The sequence below is a fragment of the Caloenas nicobarica genome, chromosome 1 (genome assembly GCF_036013445.1).
Source record: "Caloenas nicobarica isolate bCalNic1 chromosome 1, bCalNic1.hap1, whole genome shotgun sequence".
In the NCBI taxonomy this organism is placed as follows: Eukaryota; Metazoa; Chordata; class Aves; order Columbiformes; family Columbidae; genus Caloenas; species Caloenas nicobarica.
Genome location: NC_088245.1, coordinates 211,874,539 through 211,893,494, shown reverse-complemented (window position 1 = coordinate 211,893,494; position 18,956 = coordinate 211,874,539). Strand labels below are relative to the sequence as shown.

Genomic DNA, 18,956 nt, shown 5'->3' with positions numbered 1-18,956 from the left:
GCTTAAATACAGAGTTTTATTAAAAAGAACTTTTCTCAATGCAACCACAGGGCTCATCCACATTTGTTTCCACTTGAAATTAATCTTGCTCCATTGATTTCACTGGAGGCATCATAAAATGTCTTACTCTTGCAGTTCTGCATCGATACAAACTCTTATTTCTGGAGCTTCCTACTGCTCGGACATAGTGTCTGAGAACTGGGAAGAGCTGCCCTGTAGGTTAACTGTGCCCAGCCTAAGATACACCAGAAAAAAAATGAAAATAAAAAGAATCCAAAGGCAGTTTTAACCATGAATGCTGATTTAGAATTGTATGAGCTTTCTTGCCTCAACTACAGTGCTCATAGAGTTTTAGTGCTCCTTACATGTCCCATGTGAAGATTCTGGGTTGGAGTAGATGATCTCCAGAGGTCCCTTCCAACCCCAACCATCCTGTGATTCTGTGATTCTCCAAATCCTAGTGCAAAAATTGAAGCATCACTTTGTACCCTTTGTTACGCTGCACCCCTAACAAAACCATGCATACATTTACATAAATACATATACACAAAGGGGCTAGGGAAGACATTCTTGTGGAATGTCTTGTTGCATAACATGCTAAATAATTAATTTATTCAGCAACATTGACAGTTCACAGGAAGATTAAATCATCGCTAATTTGACTGGCGTTCCTAAGGAATATTCACCAAGGAGTGGTTATAGTTTTCACGTACCTTGAAGCCAAACTATATCCAAACGGACTAAGCAGGGCAGGGCCATGCAATACGATTCCAAGACTGTAGGACTGGTAAACAAAACTTCATATACCAACATAATTATATCGGGGGAAAAAAAAAAAAAAAAAAAAACGAGTCAACATCAAATCAAATGAAAATAGTTAATTTTCATTTGAATATTGGGGGAAGGAGGAAGAAAAAAAATTGAAACTTGCTGCCATTGCCCCATGGCAAAACCACTACCATGCAGGCAGATGGGACAGTAAAAGCTCCAGCAGGATGCAGCTCTTGGCAATCTAAAGCTGGGCTCCTAAATTAGGGATGCGTCACAGACTTAATTCTGTCTTACAGGTGCACTCTGCCCTTTTATCCTCCTGTCCAGGTAAATGATGAAAATGGCTTCACTGGACTCTTTTTTTTTTTAGAACAGAGCGCTAAAACTCAAACGGTGTCAGCTCAGAGTTGCCAGCTGCTTGCTGAAGTAAAGGACTGAGAACTGCAACACCCCAGTTGGTTGTGAGATACAAAAATCTTAGTTTATTTAACAATGTTGTTAACACTTAATACAAAGACACAAGACAGTTCTCTTTTTCAGGACTTTCCAGACTGTATTTCATCTCCTCTACCACCAAAACTCCATTCTCGGAGAAATGAACGGGACAGCACTGAACAGAGAAATCAGTTACTTGAGGGGCATTAAATTCAGTTTTGCTTTTAATTCTTGGCTGACCCGATTTCCTTTTAGTTGAGCTTTGTAACATTTTTATTTCCATTCTACTCCACTGATGCAATTTACAGGTACAAAAATAAGGAAAATTCTAGGACAATCTAAAATTCTGTTCTACTTACAGTTTTATTCTGAAGTCCTAGAATTCCTACAAAGGCTTCTTTGAAATGACCCCTGATCAGCCCCATTCAAGTGTTAGATGCAAGAGGTTTTTATTGTTTGTTTTGTTTTCTTTTTTTAAATAACCCCATAGTGGTCACAAATGTCAAACCCTGTTTTAAACATCTATAAAAGCATTTATTGACCTAAATGTCTAAGCTTAGGTCATTAAAAGAAAGGTTAACTCCCGATAGTCACTGCAATGCCTTCGGTTTTACAGCTTATTCTGGAAGTGCCACGAGTAGAATCTGAAAGATAAAAGACACCAAGTTTATGTCATTGGCATTAAAGTATAAGCTTATTAATCTTTACTAATCATAGAATAGTTTAGGTGGGAAGGGACCTTCAAAGGTCACCTAGTCCAACCCCTGCCATGAACAGGGACATCTAGCTGAAGAGGTAGTAACAACAAAGTATAAATCATAGAATCATAGAATCATTTTGGTTGGAAGAGACCCTCAGGATCATCAAGTCCAACCATAACCTCACTCCAGCACTAAACCATGTCCCTAAGAACCTCATCTAAACGCCTTTTAAACCCCTCCAGGGACGGTGACTCCACCACCGCCCTGGGCAGCCCATTCCAATGCCCGACAACCCTTTCTGGGAAGAATTTTTTCCAAATATCCAATCTAAACCTCCCCTGGAGCAACTTGAGGCCGTTTCCTCTGGTCCTGGCGCTTGTTCCTTGGGAGCAGAGCCCGAACCCCGCTGGCTCCAACCTCCTTTCAGTTAGCCCCTCACTAACTATCTGTTGTTTGCAGTCGCAGACGGCAGCGCTTTACTGCAAAGCCACACATTTTCAGAAGGGCTGAGCATCCTTTCCCTTTGGCAGCAAAACTCCGGTCAGCCAAGGACAGCACGCAGTTGTACGTCCGTGCCCTGGAAGACCCTGCCGCACACAGACACACCAGTTGCTTCGGAACAATCACTGCAACCTCGTGATGCGACAGACAAAAACACCGCTTATTACAGTGAGAATGTCCCACGTCAACTGTCGGCAAGTCTTCCAGGCGCTTAGGCAGGCAACTGTCACATCTCGTTAGGGTAACGAGCAGCAACGCGCAACACGAGCGTCCCACAAGGGCATCGCTTTAGAGGCAGGGCAGCGCATTGCTCTCTAAAGGATCACCAACGAGATGTTCCTGGAGATTGTTTTTGCAGTTCAGAAGGTTAAAAAGGGCCGAGCTGCTCCACACAGCACCGAGAAGATCACAGTGTGCTGTTTTCAGAGCGTAAAACAAATCCACGCACGTGCTCAAACTTGTTAGCAGGGTGATCAGCACAGACCTCCAAGAACTGTTCCTGTAGCTTCGTGCCTGCAATTTATTGCTGCTGTATATCCTGGATATACATGTATTTCATGTTTTGCTAGAAGATCACTCAACACCACCTCCACCAGCACTTTCACAGCCCTTAGAGATCTGTTGCCAGCCACTAACTCTCCTTAATGTTTAAATCAGGACAATAAGCATTTCAATTTCAATTTTCAACAGCACTATTTATTTTTTTTTACTAAACCATGGACCAAAATAATCTTGGAGATGGGAGTCCTCAGAGCCAAGTTTTCCATTCACTAAGAGGCACTCGATCTACAGCTGAAGAGTTTTCCTTAATTTTAAATGTGTCCATTATCGAAGAAAAGAACTGTCCAGTGGCAGCGCAACCAGTATCTTGACTTTTTTTTTTTTTTCCTAAGAGCTCCTCTCTGTGCTGCAAAGTCCGTCTCAGGGTAGGAAGAGCAACTTAAGAAAGGTTTGAGCTCTTACACCAAACAAAAAATACTAATTCAGGCCCAGTGGCAGGGGTTGAGATCAGAAAGTGAACACAGGGCTGCTCAGAGACTTTCAGAGCTGCAGGACTATTAACAAAATAAAAATAAGGAATGCAGGAGGAAAGCGGATGCACATCAACCATCTGCAACAGCCTTTCTAGGGGACCGCAGCCTCTTTCTCAGTGACACTGTAATCTCTAACCAACTACTTCTGACCCATTTCCATTGATTTTTTTAATGTGTCACCTTCCTATCTGTGGCCCTTTCCTCCTCTGCCTCTGTTCCTTTCTCTTTCCCCCAAGCTTTTGGGGTGGAATCACAACCCCGCTGTGCTTGTGCATCTCCACAAAGTCCCAGGATAATCCGTTTTTCCTCTCCCACTCAGCATCATTGAGGAAACGCTGCCACATCTTGTAATGCCACCGGCAGGAGAAAAGCAGTACAGGTTGTGGAAGGCAAGAGGGCACAACCACCTAAAGCAGAGTGTTTGTCTCTACGTTGTGCGTCTCTGACAATGATCCCATCCAGATCGCTTGGTAACTTTACTGGGAACTGTTCCTGCTCCGCTTACAGCGAAGGAAGAGCTGGACTTGCAGCGCTGTGAAGTGTTCTGCCCCCTTGAAAGGCCTGGGAAATCTTGCAATAATAAAATAATGGATACTGAGGACAGTAACTTCCCAGCAATGGCTCCAGTGTTCATGTATCAGCATCTAAGAGCCTCTGCAATCAGACCTTTTTTAAATCTACTAAAGAGCTGACCTGTCTTCCAGAAAGGCACAACTATAGAGATTACCCATGTAGCAATTTTGGACAGATCATTAAACATCTTTCCATACTTGTGATAACCACAGCTGCCTTCTCCTTCTCTAAACCACCATCATCCTGCAATCACAAGATACATCCCGTAGGAGATCTGGGATCGTTTGCCTTACACAAATTACAAAGGCGGAAGGCTCTGCACGACTGAAAAGCTTTGGTGTTGGAAGACAGAAGAACTTACAGAATTACACGTCTGCCTCAGTGATCGACTTCTGCGTCTTCAAACTGCCCCGCGACTACTGGTGCTGTGTCCACCTCCATCCCATCTGAAAAACAACAGCGACGTGACGGCGCAGGCTCGTGAGCGGATGATGGAATCACAGGAAAGAGAGCGAGTGCCCTCTGTTGATAAGAGATGGCCAGAGCAGAAAACTCCTTTGCTAAACTTCTGAAGGGAACCGCTGTGCTCACAAGCGTGTGGGTTTGTTCCAGCTCTACCAGTCCATCGCTTAAAGACGTCACTGCTTCCTACAACCTCGTCTCACCCTCTCTTAATAAGCCTTAAATACTCAATTTAAACCGTTTCATTTTTTAAATGAAGTTTCGGTGTAACAAATGGCATGATTCCATTTAATAGCTTTAATTACCCTCCAACAGAAAGAGGTTGGATCCTGTTCTGAAACCGCTCTCAGCCATCATCAGGTTGGAAAAAAAAAAAAAAAAAAGGAACAATTGCTCTATGCTACAATGTCAAAAAATAACAGAATTCTGAAACTGAGCAGCCCTGGGGATATTAATAATAGTAGCAAACCAAGAAGCAATACCTAACAAATAAGATTAGGAAGGCAAATAAAATGGATAAAGATGGCTTTGAGAAACATGACATACTTGCTGTCCAGTTTATTATTTTAATTTTCAAAATTTTAGGGTACAGAAACCTGACAAAATTTTCAAATGAAGGGCATTGCTAAAACATGAGTATATCACCTAAGCTTTTCTTTACATTATATAAATTTATTCAAAGTTGTGGAACACAGAACCTGTAAGCAACTGACAAAGCAAATAAAGATTAAAAAAATCATCCCTGTGGATGAAAACAGATTAATTATTATTCTGGTGACTAGTCCAGGCAAGCTGATAGCTAAAATTCACAACAGCTGCACTATTTTTCATCCTTCAAAACTATCAGGTTGTACTAAACCACTGTGATTTGTATCAAAAAAAGATGCAATGCTACTAAACTACTCCCCTGTTCTTCTCCCAGATAATATATTTCTCCAGTGAAAACAGCATGTAGAAAAGGCAAAATCTGAGAGACTGGGGGTTTTTTTCCCAACAAAAAGAAACCTTAAATCCATGTTTGAACAATCAATTAAGAGACAGCATCCCTCAGAAAAGCAGATTTATTTGATGTTTTAGGTCTATTCCAGTGTATTTCAATGATTCTGAATTCACACTGAACTCTGTAGCAAGAATTATTAGCTTACAATTTAGGGTATTTAAAAAATAATACTATTACCTGTTTATAATGGAAATTGCTTCCAGTGTAGACTGACGAGTTGAATTTTTTTTAATCCGTAATCAACTTCACCCTATCATTATTCCAGGAAATCCTGGCCGGACTGGAAAACCACTGCTTTCGTACATTTTAGCATAAGAAACACATTTCTTACCTTCGTACTCCCTGATCGAGTCTTCTGTTCTCACTCCGGCCATGTTGTACTGACTGCTGACAGACTGGGCCAACATCCCTTCCAACCTCTCCAGCGTGGCCTGACCTTCTGCCGTTAAATGCAACAATCCTTCCTCGTAAGTGTAAAACGTCGGGATGTCGCCTTGTTCTAGCTCTGCAAAAATAATAGTTTATGTTCATCAGGAGCCTGGATCAAGCAAGGGCGAAGGAAGAGTGCAGTTAAATTATTCTTAAATGAGATTAAAAGGCTTCTTATATCAGTTACAGAATATACACTGGGAACGGGAAAGTCTGATTTTTGTGTCGTCGGGCTTTTTGCTGAATTCCAGTGATTTCACAGAATCACAGAATGGTTGGGGTTGGAAGGGACCTCTGGAGATCATCTAGTCCAACCCACCTGCTAAATTTGCGACAGATTTTTCTGCAGATTTCTCAGTTTTTATACTGTACCTGTGGCAATAAACAAGGAACTTAACAGACCAAACCATTCTCGTAACAGATACTGCAGGAGAAGTTCCAGGTATCCAAGTGCTGGTAGGTATTTCAAAAGAAACATCAGTTACAAACCGTGGGCCTCGACATCGTACTCATCCCCTTCGTAGTCGTTGTCTGAATCTTCGTCGTCGGGGTCTGGGTGCAGGGCTTGGCATTCGCACATCGCCGAAAACATGGCTTCCACTGCCGGAACACAAACCAACACAAACCTTCCTCATTTCTCCAACAACACCCCAAGAGACAAGAAATCCCAGACTGAGTGATCGGAGAGACTGAGAACATTCCTTTGCCAGAGCCACCACTGAATTTGTATTTGAAAATATCACCCCAGCAGCCATGCTAGGAATAAATCATAGAATCATTTTGGTTGAAAAAGACCCTCAAGATCACAGAGTCCAACTGTTAATGCGACACTGTCACTAACCCATGTCCCTGAGAACCTCGTCTAAACGCCTTTTAAACCCCTCCAGGGATGGTGACTCCACCACTACCCTGGGCAGCCTGTTCCAATACCCGACAACCCTTTCCATGAAGAAATTTTTCCTAATATTCAATCTAAACCTCCCCTGGCGCAACCTGAGGCCATTTCGTCTCATCTTAAAATCAAGTTTCCTAGATCCAGCCTGGTGCTTTACCCTCTTAACAGCACTTTTCCATTATTTGACGATAAAGGTTTATCTCTGGACGATTCAGTCTGTGGTTAACCCACTGCAGGATTCCTTGCAGCTTCTAATACATAAGATCCTTAAAACTTGGATCCAACTTTAAGTTCTGTGCAGGACGGGATCCAACTGCTTTCCAGTGGTAGTGTCTGGACATTAGCATGTTCCTTATTAAATTATCGCTGACTCAAATATCACTGAATTTGTAATGAAAAAGATGTTTCCCATATAAGTTCTCTGCAAGCATATATAGATAAAATTATCTATGTCATGTATTTATACTTAGAAGTCTCTATATTAAAGCACTGGAATTTTCCTTAAGAAGCGGCTGCTTGAAATATTAAAGTTTCAAGCAAGATAAAACAATTTGCTTCATTCTTCTCAGCTGACAGAAATCAATTAGAGAAGGACACTGCGGGATCGTGTCACTATATCCCAGTGTTTTCCACATATAGGCAGGACTTTAAGCTAAAATGTGATTTCCCTCTTCACTTACAGGCTGATTTGTCGCTAGGTACAAATCTGAATTCCGCAATCGGTTCAGCATCGTCATCACTGTCTTCCTCCTCCTCTCCTTCTGCCAAGGGAGCCTCTTTTGTCTCTGCTTCTTTAGGAAATTGAAAGATTTAAGAGAAACATGTTCACTTTGTCAAAAAAAAGACACGTTTGTTTATTCTTTCAGGAACAGACACGTAATCAAGTCAGAAACCTGGACAGGAGAGACACAAACCAACCCACTCCCATCCACATTATGGATGTATAAGGTTCTCTCACAGCACCTTGACAACACTTGCAACCACATGAAAATGTCTCTATTTATAATTATAAGACTTTGGTTTTCTGTAATGCTCACATGATGTATCCACATAGATCAGGAAAACTGCCTGAGTGTTATTAAAAACAACCGTGCTCCATAAAAAACCCCACAATTAACAATCATTATAATTTACTTGCACAATGCTATATATGTATTTAAAAAAAAAAAAATTAATTTTACATATCCTTTAACAGTCATTAAATCAATGAGCATTCAGCGTGGCCTCTCAGAGGACTGTGACCTTTCCAGAAGATCTCTACTCGATTTCTCCCCCGTTCCCAACCGGCCCACATGATGGCAGAGGTAGAAACTGCACCCAGAGCCAACAAAACCTGCAGGCAAACCTGTGCTTCTCAACTCCTGTGCACTACATATGGGAATAAGTAAGCAATAACGTGATATTTTACTTTCCATAAATACAAAAAAAAACCCACAAAGAAGGTGGCTCCAGCTCATCTCTTTGTGGCTGGGAATGAAATTATTTTCTCCAGGGGATAAAAAGAAATACAGTTAAGGCTGTTCCACCAAGAGTGGCTTTTATCACATACAAAACTGGCACCACTCAGAATATGAAGGAGCCAAGAAGCTGCCAGGCAGCTGCCCCAAAAAATGAAGTGTCCAAAAAAGCCACACGGTCCTTTTCCAACTGCCACCCGCAGGCGCAGCGTTACTGCCCAGTCCAGCACTTTGTTTTCATGAAGTCAACCGCCGAGTGCCTTTTTCTAAAAAAGGGGCGAGGAAAAGGCACACACACAGTGCAACTAAAACTTCCAGAGGAAGAACAGAATGTACCCTGCCTGACTGAGAAATGAAGAAAGTGGAGAGGTTTGGATTTAACACTATTTGGTGGTTAAAACTGCAGGCTAGGGATAGACCTGAAAACTAAACAAACCTTCTACTTGCGGTAGAAAATTCACGGTAACTAGAGCTCATCTATTTAAAAAAACAACCAAAAAAACACAAAAAAACCCCCACAAAATATCACCACCAAAAAAGAAAATGAAAAAAACCAAAAACCATCTATTAAGGATTTATAGATAAGAACTATCACGGAGCATCTGTATTTTCAAACATCATTATCAGAATGAATTAAAAGCTGGAAACGTCTTCAGACAAGGCTCAGTTTACTTCAAAATTAACACAGTTAAAGGAAAATGAGGAAGAAGAACCAAGAGGTTTACATACATGTTCTCTTACTATTTGTAGTGATAAACTGTCAGAGAATATTAGTAACATAAGAGAAGGAAATAAAGAAGAGTACTAATAGCATAAAAACACCTCTCCCTCCTCAGAGTCTTGTCAGTACTTTCAGTATACAGACTAATTAAAGAAAAATTACATGTCAGATTTTAACTTCCAACTACAATGACTAGTAGGCACAAAGGAAACCTGCTCAAGACTTAACCCTCGTTACTCTTCAATTGAGATGGCAGTTTATCACACACTAAAAATATTAAAAGCTCTGCTAGAAAAATACAACTGATATACCAAAAACATGGCAAATTTGCATACGCTGAAACAGAAAGCTTGTTTTCTCGAGGTCAAAGCAAGAATGGCCAAATGTTGGTTTTGTGGAAGACCTACAAAGATCCATTAAGCCTGGTAACATGAGCTATTGTATTTTTTTTTTTTTTTTAACAATCTCATGGAGAAAATGAATGAAAGCTTGCAGCGTAATGTGAAACAGCAAGAATTCATAAAGCCTGGAGAGGGTAGCAGCATTAACATAAATTCAATAAAGCAACAACGATAGCCAAGCTGGAATCACAGGGAGACTGCAGAGGAACAAAACTATTTAAAATGAGTATGAGAGAAAAGAACCGATTTTCAGCAGCTCCAGCTGTAAATAGTCACATGCTGAGAGTAGAATTGTACAGAGGTGACTGTAAACAAGGGCAAAGCTATAGTTCTAAAATAACTGTCCTTCAGGAAAACTGAAATGAAAATATAAGATATTACTTGAACAATGCATATCATTTTTTAAAATAAAATTTAGTCTTTTTGAAGAAGTCACAGTGCTCGGGACTGCGTGGGAACACGAAGCAACACTCTGGGCCTACCTTCGAATTTGGCGTTCACCATGATGTACAAGTGCTCCCATGGGTAGGCAGTCAGGTCCCTGGAGACGGCGTGTAAACTTATAGTGGGATAATCCAAGGAGAAGCCAACTCCGGAGTTTTCCAGCCAAGATAGACGACTAATGAGGGGAAAAAAAAAAGACACCAGTTAGAAGCAGAGGGATCCAAGGTATCCGGCTCATGCCCGCAGAAAGAGAAACCAACCCAAAAAGTGAGTAATTCTGGACAAAGCACTTACCCACTCTCAGGTAATATGCAGTCCTGGACATAACCTAACTAGTTGTTGCAATGGCATTAACTGAGGGTTGAGGTAAAAGAAACCTTTTCTTAAAGAACATGAAGCTGAGCAACCTAAACACATCTCAGCTTTACCTACATTTGCACTAAAACCTGAGTTTCTCTCCATGTCTGTTCATTCTCTCCTTCCTGTGGATATCTGTCATCCCAAAGATAACTACAGCGGTTCCAGAGAGTGATTTGTACCTCAAACTACTAAATGGTCTGGGATTTTTCAAGATAAAGAGAACACTATGAAATGAAAAATCACTACTGTCATTTCAGGGGGGTTATACATCTGATGTGGGTACAGTATAACCTGTATGTAGAAAAACCACCAGTTCTGTGATCAGCAGGGCTAACAAAGCCAGGTTATCACAGAATCATTTCCGTTGGAAAAGACCCTCAAGATAATCAAGTCCAACCGTTAACCCAACTCTGGCACTAAACCATGTCCCTAAGAACCTCATCTATGTGTCTGTTCAACCCCTCCAGGGATGGTGACTCCACCACTGCCCTGGGCAGCCTGTTCCAATGTCTGACAACCCCTTCAATGAAGAAATTGTTCCCAAGATCCAACCTCAACCTCCCCTGGCGCAACTTGAGGCCGTTTCCTCTGGTCCTGGCGCTTGTTCCTTGGGAGGAGAGCCCGACCCCCCCTGGCTCCAAGCTCCTTTCAGGCAGGTCAGAGATCAGAAGGTCTCCCCTCAGCTCCTGTTCTCCAGGCTGAACCCCCAGCTCCCTCAGCCGCTCCCATCACACTTGTGCTCCAGCCCCTTCCCCAGCTCCGTTCCCTTCTCTCAACTCGCTCCGGCACCTCAAGGGCTTTCTTGGTGCGAGGGGCCCAAAACTGCTCCCAGGATTTGAGGTTTGGCCTCCCCAGTGTCCACTGCAGGGGACAGTCACTGCCCTGGGCCTGCTGGCCATGCTATTTCTGATACAAGCCAGGATGCTGGTGGCCTTCTCGGCCACCTGGGCACACGCTGGCTCATGTTCAGCTGCTGGCACCAACACCCCCAATATGGTTTCCTCCCTCTCACAACTTACGTGCTATAACATCTGCTTCCCCCCATTTTCACTCTCATCCCTAACCACAGGAAGACAAAGCACAGGTTGTCACCACTGAGCTGCTTCCTCCTTCCTATCAGAAAGATCAACGTCTTTCTAGCAGACAAGAAGTCAAACCCAAGCTCATCTTGGGTGTCTGCAATCGCGAAGTCGCACAGTGAACAAAAATACTGAGGGGCAGAGAGATCTCACCCCCACACAAAACCCAGTGTTCACAAGTTTTTGTGGAGGGACAAAGCCATGGAAAAGGTCACAGAAGATCCTCACTGTGGGAAATCAGACTGAGACCAAGAGCTGGTGAAGTGGGAGCAAGGAATTTCCTTCCCAGCCTCGACTGGCCAGCTCTCAGTGTTTACGGCTCTTGATGTAGAGTCAGGACACGGATCCAAAGCTGCATTGTCTGCCCGGCTCTCCCACAGCACGACGCTCGGGCAAACGCTGGTGTTTTCTATTCATCACCAGCAAGTGACCTTGGTAAAAGCTCTGCGACGCACTCAGAATGCGTTGGGAGGAAGCTGGCAGACACAAAAATGTACCAAAAGCAAGTTAAAAGGAGACTCAACGTTATGTTTCGAAAGCAGATGCTGCATGAATAAAAGCCTTTCTATCTGCAGCCAAACAACTAAACAAAACAGTAACTGAAATTCCAGAGAGATTCCTCTCCAAGAGGAACACAACACTAACAAGCTCAGGTGGAGCAAAAGCCCCTCAAATAAGATCACCCATTTTATAAACACTTCAGAATTTAAAGGTTTAAAAGACATTTCACTCCTCAGTGCGTGTTTTAGATGACATTTTTGCTCTAACAACACTCTTCTGCTGCAGAAGTAAATTATATTTGGAGTGCTTTTCCACAGTTAAAAAAAAAAATTACATTGTCTTAATCAATGAGCTGTCTTCTTGAACTAAACAACACAGGAAGGATTTAAAGGAAACTATAAGGAGCTCAGATAACACATTCCCAAATAGCTCAACTGCTGCCTTGTGAGAATATACAGTGTCCCCTTGATTAACATAACATCAAAGATTGGTCATGACTTGGCAACGTGCACTTGCAGCCTAGAAATCCACCCATGCCCTGGGCTGCATCCCCAGCAGTGTGAGCAGCAGGTGGAGGGAGGGGATTCTGCCCCTCTGCTCCGCTCTGGGGAGACCCCCCTGCAGTGCTGGGCCAGCTCTGGGTCCTCAGCACAGGACACACATGGACCTGCTGGAGAGGGGCCAGAGGAGCCCCAGAAATGATGCGAGGCTGGAACAGCTCTGCTGGGAGGACAGGCTGAGAGAGCTGGGGTGTTCAGCTGGAGAAGAGAAGCTCCGGAGAGACCTTAGTGCAGCCTTTCTGGACTTACAAGGGGATGATAAGAAAGACGGGGACAGACTTTTGAGCAAGGCCTGTTGTGATAGGACAATGGGTAACAGTTTTAGACCAAAAGAAGGAATATTTAGATTAGATATAAGGAAGAAATGTTTTACAATGGTGAGACACTGTCCCAGGTTGGCCAGAGAGGTGGTGGATGCCCCATCCCTGGAGACAACCCAGGCCAGGCTGGACGGGGCTCTGAGCAACCTGAGCTGGTGAAGATGTCCCTGCTCATGGCAAGGGTGGCACTGGAGGAGCTTGAAAGGTGCCTTCCAACCCAAACTACTCTATGATTCTATGACTTCACAGAACCACAGAAGTACCATGTTTTTAATATGCCAGCTGAGTTGCACTCCCTTACTCAGCTCTTGCCTTGTTTAAAACTCCATTTACAGTGGGAACAGCGGGGCTGACCCCTCACTGCCCTTCTTGGGGGCTTCCCACACACAACAGGCCCCCTTATCTGAGTCCCCCACAACCCTCTTTGGGCAGGTCCCCTCAGAGAAGACCCTTACAGCCACCTCAAAGCACAGAGCCACTCAGGGTGGACCCCACACTCCCTGCAGGGAGAGAAGCTGTTGAGAGAGAGGCCCCACACAGGCCACCCTCCCGGCTGGGTCCCCACCTGCCCCCAGGGAATCCCCTCCAATAAGTTACACTTGGGGGTGTTGATCAACAGCCAGCATATGCCCAGGTGGCCAAGAGGCCACCAGCATCCTGGTTAGTACCACCACTGGTGTGGCCAGCAGGACCAGGGCAGTGACCGTCCCCTGCACTGGGGAGGCCAAACCTCGAATCCTGGGGTCAGTTTTGGGCCCCTCACACCAAGAAAGCCCTTGAGGTGCCGGAGCGAGTTGAGAGAAGGGAACGGAGCTGGGGAAGGGGCTGGAGCACAAGTGTGATGGGAGCGGCTGAGGGAGCTGGGGGTTCAGCCTGGAGAACAGGAGCTGAGGGGAGACCTTCTGATCTCTGAACTGCCTGAAAGGAGCTTGGAGCCAGGGGGGGTCGGGCTCTGCTCCCCAGGAACAAGCGCCAGGACCAGAGGAAACGGCCTCAAGTTGCGCCAGGGGAGGTTGAGGTTGGATCTTGGGAACAATTTCTTCATTGAAGGGGTTGTCAGACATTGGAACAGGCTGCCCAGGGCAGTGGTGGAGTCACCATCCCTGGAAGGGTTTAAAAGACACGCAGATGAGGTTCTCAGGGACACGTACTATTGACAATGTCGGGTTAACGGGTGGACTCAATGATCTTGAGGGTCTTTTCCAATCAAAATGATCCTGTGAATCTATGATTCTGTAAGGTCGGCCCCCTCAGGAGAAGCCACACACTGCTCTCACAACAGTATCCCCGGTCTCGCCGGGTCAGGCTCCGGCAGCCCCTCAGAGCAGCCCCCACACCCCGAGGCCTACGGGGGTCCCGAGAGCCGCCAACCCCCGCACTCCGCGTCCGCTCCCCCCTCACCTCTCGGCGATGTAAAGCGTGCCGGCGCCCAGACTGCGCCCCGACAGCACCGCCTCCGTGTCAGGCTGCTGGTGCCGAACGCCCTCGGCCGGCGGCGGGAACCGCTTGAGGAAACTCATGGCGCCGCCGCCGCCTCCCTCCTCCGCCATCGCCTCCTCCTCCGCGGCCGCCGGAAGCGGAACCGCCCCGGCCGCCAACGGAAGCGGAGCTCCCCGCGGTGCCGAGCCACTCTAGGCACGTCTCGATGGTGCGGGGCGGGTGGCGCCGCCATGTTGGAGCCGTTCGCGCCCTCAGGGCCGCTGTCGTTCCGCAGGGGAGGGGACGGTGTTTGACCCCTAAAATGCCCGTGTTCCTGACGGGGAGGCCAGGTGTATCTCCAGAGCGATGCCGTCTGTGCTCCAGGAGCACCCACCTCCGGCAGTTTTTTAAGTAAAATTTTCATGATTTGGAAAAGAGGAGGAGCGCTGAGGTGATCCCTGACAGTACGAACGTAATTTGGCCTGTAAATCTCCGTTGGACAGGTGAGAAAGGAAAAAAACACAGCAGCTTTTCGGTGGCCATTGCCAGATCACAAAATCACAGAATCCCAGGCTGGTTGGGGTTGGGAGGGACCTCTGGACATCATCCAGTCCAACCCACCTGCTAAAGCAGGGTCACCAGAGCAGATCACACAGGAATGTGTCCAGGCGGGTTTGAATGTCTGCAGAGAAGGAGACTCCACAACCTCTCTGGGCAGCCTGGTCCAGGGCTCTGGCACCTCACAGGAAAGAAGTTTCTCCTCATGTTTAGATGGAACCTCCTGTGTTTCAGTCTGTGCCTGTTGCCCCTTATCTTGTCACCACTTTTACATGGATGGGCAGCAGCCAGTTCCTGATGGATTCACCTGGAGAGGAAAAAGAGTCACAAGTACCTGAATTGCTTAAAGGGGATCCAGCTGATGTCCCTCAACAGTGAGTGATTAAGTTGAATTAAGCCACTGCAACAGGGCAACATGGATGTTGTTTCTCCTCCTACACATAAATGCAAGTCTCTTGTGTCACATACCAAAAGACACCAGGAAAACAGATGCTTTATGTCCAGGCTGGGAAGTTGGTTTTGAGGCCGAGGCTTTAGGAAGGAGAAATCCACATTTTCCTCGTTTACAAGATCCTGATATATTTTCCAGTACAGCGTTGTATCTATCAGAAGCTGGGTAGGTAAGCAGACATTTCTTACAAATTTACGAATAAAATAGTATGGCACGATGTAAAAGCTCTTTTCCTCAGCTTTAAAAAGTGAATCAGGATTCACCCCCACAACAACACCTGAACACTGGATGCCCAAGAGTGATTTAGTCAACCCGGGCCATGTTTGGAGGCAACGGGGAGCGGCAGGTACCTTTGCAGGGTAAGGAATCATTTTAGGACAGAAGGGGGGACTTGCCACTCAAAGGGGACTGTTTCTCTGCTGCCTGCTGTGAGGTGGCCGGTTTAGACTTAAAACACCCAGAGCCCATCAAAAATGCAAATGTAAAATTTCAGTGTTGCATTTGGAGCAAGGGGATGGATTTTACAGCAATTTCTCACCGCTACAAGAACACGCTCGACTATAAACACAGACGCATTCAAATTAAAAAGATTGACAGGCTTTCAGAGATTCCCACAGAAATTGCCCTTCTATTCACTTGTCTCCCCCCTGACTTTTTCCTGTTAAAGTCCAAAAGCATCATCGATGTCCATTGCCACAGACACACATCAGAACATCTTCAGTGCTTCTCTTCTGGCTCCCATCTGGTGGTTTTTCAGCCTAAATAAATCAACCGAGCTCCTCTCTTGTTACTATCACATAGAAAACAGCTGGAACAGCCTGTCCAGATAGGGTGCTGGCTGCAAGTGTGACCCTCACAGACAAATCCTGGTAACAACCAGGCAGATATTCTGCCTTGCTGTAAGAATTCACCACTAATTGAGCGATTATACAACTCCAACAGCAAACAAAATGGATATTGTAGCGAAAGGTAAACACTGAACCCTGTTCCAGCTTCTGGTTTTTGTCAAGTGGCTGCAACATCGCTGTGAAATTTGATATAAAAATTATGTAGATGATGGAACATAATGCAGAAGATCCTCGTGATTGCAAAAATAAATCCATCAGGTCTTCCCCACTGTCAGCCAGAGCTGGTCAAAGTTAAAAAAAAACCAAACACCTCTGTCAATTGAGCTGCTGTAACAAAATCAACATAAACCATGAGTTCTCCATTCCCATGGCAGGCGGTGGCACCATCATGGGCTGGAACTGTAAACAGCAGCCGTTAATCTGCTTATTTTAAAATTTAAAAAAAATAAATCCCTCCTGTATGTGCATGTGTGGTGACTGTTAAAAAGCCGCTGTTTCTTCAATACACACTCTACTTTGTACATCGAGTTATTTCATTTTTTATTATGACAATTTACATGTCATATTTATATGAAAGAAATGACAGTAGATATTATAACAAAAAACATTATGAAAGAAAAGTTACACAATTGGGCCTCCAAGCTATAAAATGGCTTCAGGCCCAGCTTATACACAAAGAGTTCTGACCAGACTGTAGTGAGAGACAACGCTGAACAATTCATTAACAAAAATATTGGCACCAGCCTTAACATTTTTTTTTTTTACTTCATTTACAAGGAATACAGTATTTAAACAGTTGTGTACTGCAAATCTAAAAACATCAGGTGTTAATAAACTGCAGTTAACCCTTTAAGCACCGAGGCCACCATGACTTCCATTTAAAAAAAAGTTGTAACGCATCGTGTTTTACATGCACGTGATATTAGTGGCGGGGCAGGGGGAGACGACAGTGAAAGCACCACCCGATTTATGTGCAACAAGAATTAACACTTCCAGTTCTTTTCAACGTTATCTCCCCCCCACACACAGTGTGTGTCCTCTCAGTCCTTTGATACTGTAACAAGTCATGATTGAAGGTTGAAAAACCAAGGTTCAAGACTCCAGAAACGCAAGGGTTAAACTCTACATAAAGAGCTTCAGCTCGTGGAACTTCACTCTTTAGAGCAAGAAAACAAAAATGAGGCCAGCTGTGAATGAGACTGTTTTTTAAGGAACTCAAGGTTTCTTTGCAAACATAGAAACAGCACACAGGAGTAGGACAAAACTGTATTTCGTGTAAGTATATCTTCAATTTTAAGGGACGTATCTGGCAGGTTGGATCTAATTCTCACGGAATATTGGAGGAGAACCGTTCAGCGAGTGAGTAACCCGGGACACTGAGCATCCCCGGTGTTTGTCTGACGTACGGGATCTGCACCTATGTGAGAACCGTTGCGCACACTGAGAACGGAGATGTTCTGCTTCTGCACCGGTCACACACCAACTCCTGGCTGCCGTGGGACGGCTGTGACACAGGTAGGAACCGGCAACCGCCTTGACGTTAACGACAAATAATTTTAATTGCATTAGGGGGAGGAGTACCGTTGTCATGAAATAGGAGTAAGATACTGTACAAGATTTTAGAGTCCATGTAGCGAATATGAGATGGAAAACTAAACAAGACGCATAGCTTTATGATTTGAATTCCTTTTCTACCACTAGCTTGAGTAGCAGATTAGTATCTATTATGGACTTTTAATGCTCTAATTAACAAATGGTGCGCTGGTAACTAGGCCTATCATATGTTTTAGTAGAAGGAGGACTTTATGTCCATAGAATCATTTAAGTCACGTTCTGACAGACAAATCTAAGTATCGCTAATCAGTTGAGACGTAGGAACAAACAACAAAGCAAACTGTACGGACTCTGACCAACATCCCCAGAGGCAAACGTTATCCTAATACTCTATGGACTGATCCTAATTTTCTCCACGTTGCGCTTATGGAATGTGACCGACTCCCTCAAGGAAGGAAACCTCGGAGAGATGTTCCTGTTGCTTTGTAGGTCAGGACGAGACCTAAATGGAGACCTTCTGTTGGAAATACAGTCTGTAAAGGGTGTTTGAAGTAGTTTTGAGGCCTGTCCAAGACCCGCATTTTTCCATTCCGCTTCCCTCTGTCTATTCCCCATCTCCTGCCGTTAGCTGAATGAGCGTTCCAACCGCAGGACGCGACCGTTTGCACCTGGGGAACCAGTGAGACCGACTATACACAAAGTGCTGCAAAGTGCACAAAGTAAACCAGCCGAGCGGACAGAGCCGCTCTACCCTTCAGCTCTCCTTAGAAACCTTTGGGGTTCTACGTAGCAATAGATTTGCGGACACGTGTGCCTTCATGAAGCACCGTGTCCCCTCTAACTGCTCTATTGTCCCCTCTCCTGCTCCTCAGCTCAGGTGTGGGATGCCAGCATTTATGAAATTATAGTCAAAAACCCACGCTGTAGGATTTCCTTTTAATTGCAGTTAAATCTGGAGCCTTTATACTACATATTCAATTATAAAAGCTTCTCTACTTTAGAGTGTTTTATCCTTTCCCCCAGAAGCTGTACACGTTCTTTTTTTTTTAAGTGTCATACTAAGCAATATACATCTTTCGCAATATACAAAATAAGTTAAATTACTCTGAAGCGTTGGGACAATCAATTCCCAAGCACACGTTTTTGCCGTTTGAAACTATCTCAGTTACACCTAATCTAAAATAAGAGCTTGGTAAGTGATGCATGTTTTCAGAAGTAACTATTATAATCTTTGATACCCCAAATGCTGGGTGTCCAGCTTCAGAAATAATTTTCAGTTGATAAATATTTCCGAAGCGAGAGCTCTCCACTAGGTCTCAGATTTGGGTACCCAACGCTAACGCACCAAAAATTAGTCATATAGAATTTTTCATACACCAGTTTATACTGGAAAAAAATAAGGATAATTTCTGTTGGATTTTTTATTTTCTGCCTTCCAACGCTTTAAGTGAGATATAATCCCTACCCCAACTGGTAAGGAAG

The 18,956-nt window shown here is 44.5% G+C and overlaps 1 protein-coding gene across 2 annotated transcripts; it reads right to left on the bottom strand.

Moving 5' to 3' along the window:
• Window positions 1–1,240: 1,240 nt before the first annotated feature.
• On the bottom strand, window positions 1,241–14,227 carry CLNS1A (chloride nucleotide-sensitive channel 1A). 2 transcript variants are annotated; one of them, XM_065640863.1, is made up of 7 exons: window positions 14,046–14,227; window positions 9,863–9,999; window positions 7,482–7,589; window positions 6,396–6,506; window positions 5,809–5,982; window positions 4,377–4,461; window positions 1,241–1,850 (listed from the first exon to the last, which is right to left on the bottom strand). In XM_065640863.1, the coding sequence occupies exons 1-6, from the start codon at window positions 14,192–14,194 to the stop codon at window positions 4,394–4,396; spliced, it is 747 nt and encodes a 248-aa protein (XP_065496935.1). In that variant the 5' UTR covers window positions 14,195–14,227; the 3' UTR covers window positions 1,241–1,850; window positions 4,377–4,393. The 2 variants fall into 2 exon arrangements, with proteins under 2 accessions (XP_065496935.1, XP_065496927.1); XM_065640855.1 differs by having other exon boundaries at window positions 1,242–1,850; window positions 7,482–7,592.
• Window positions 14,228–18,956: the final 4,729 nt, after the last annotated feature.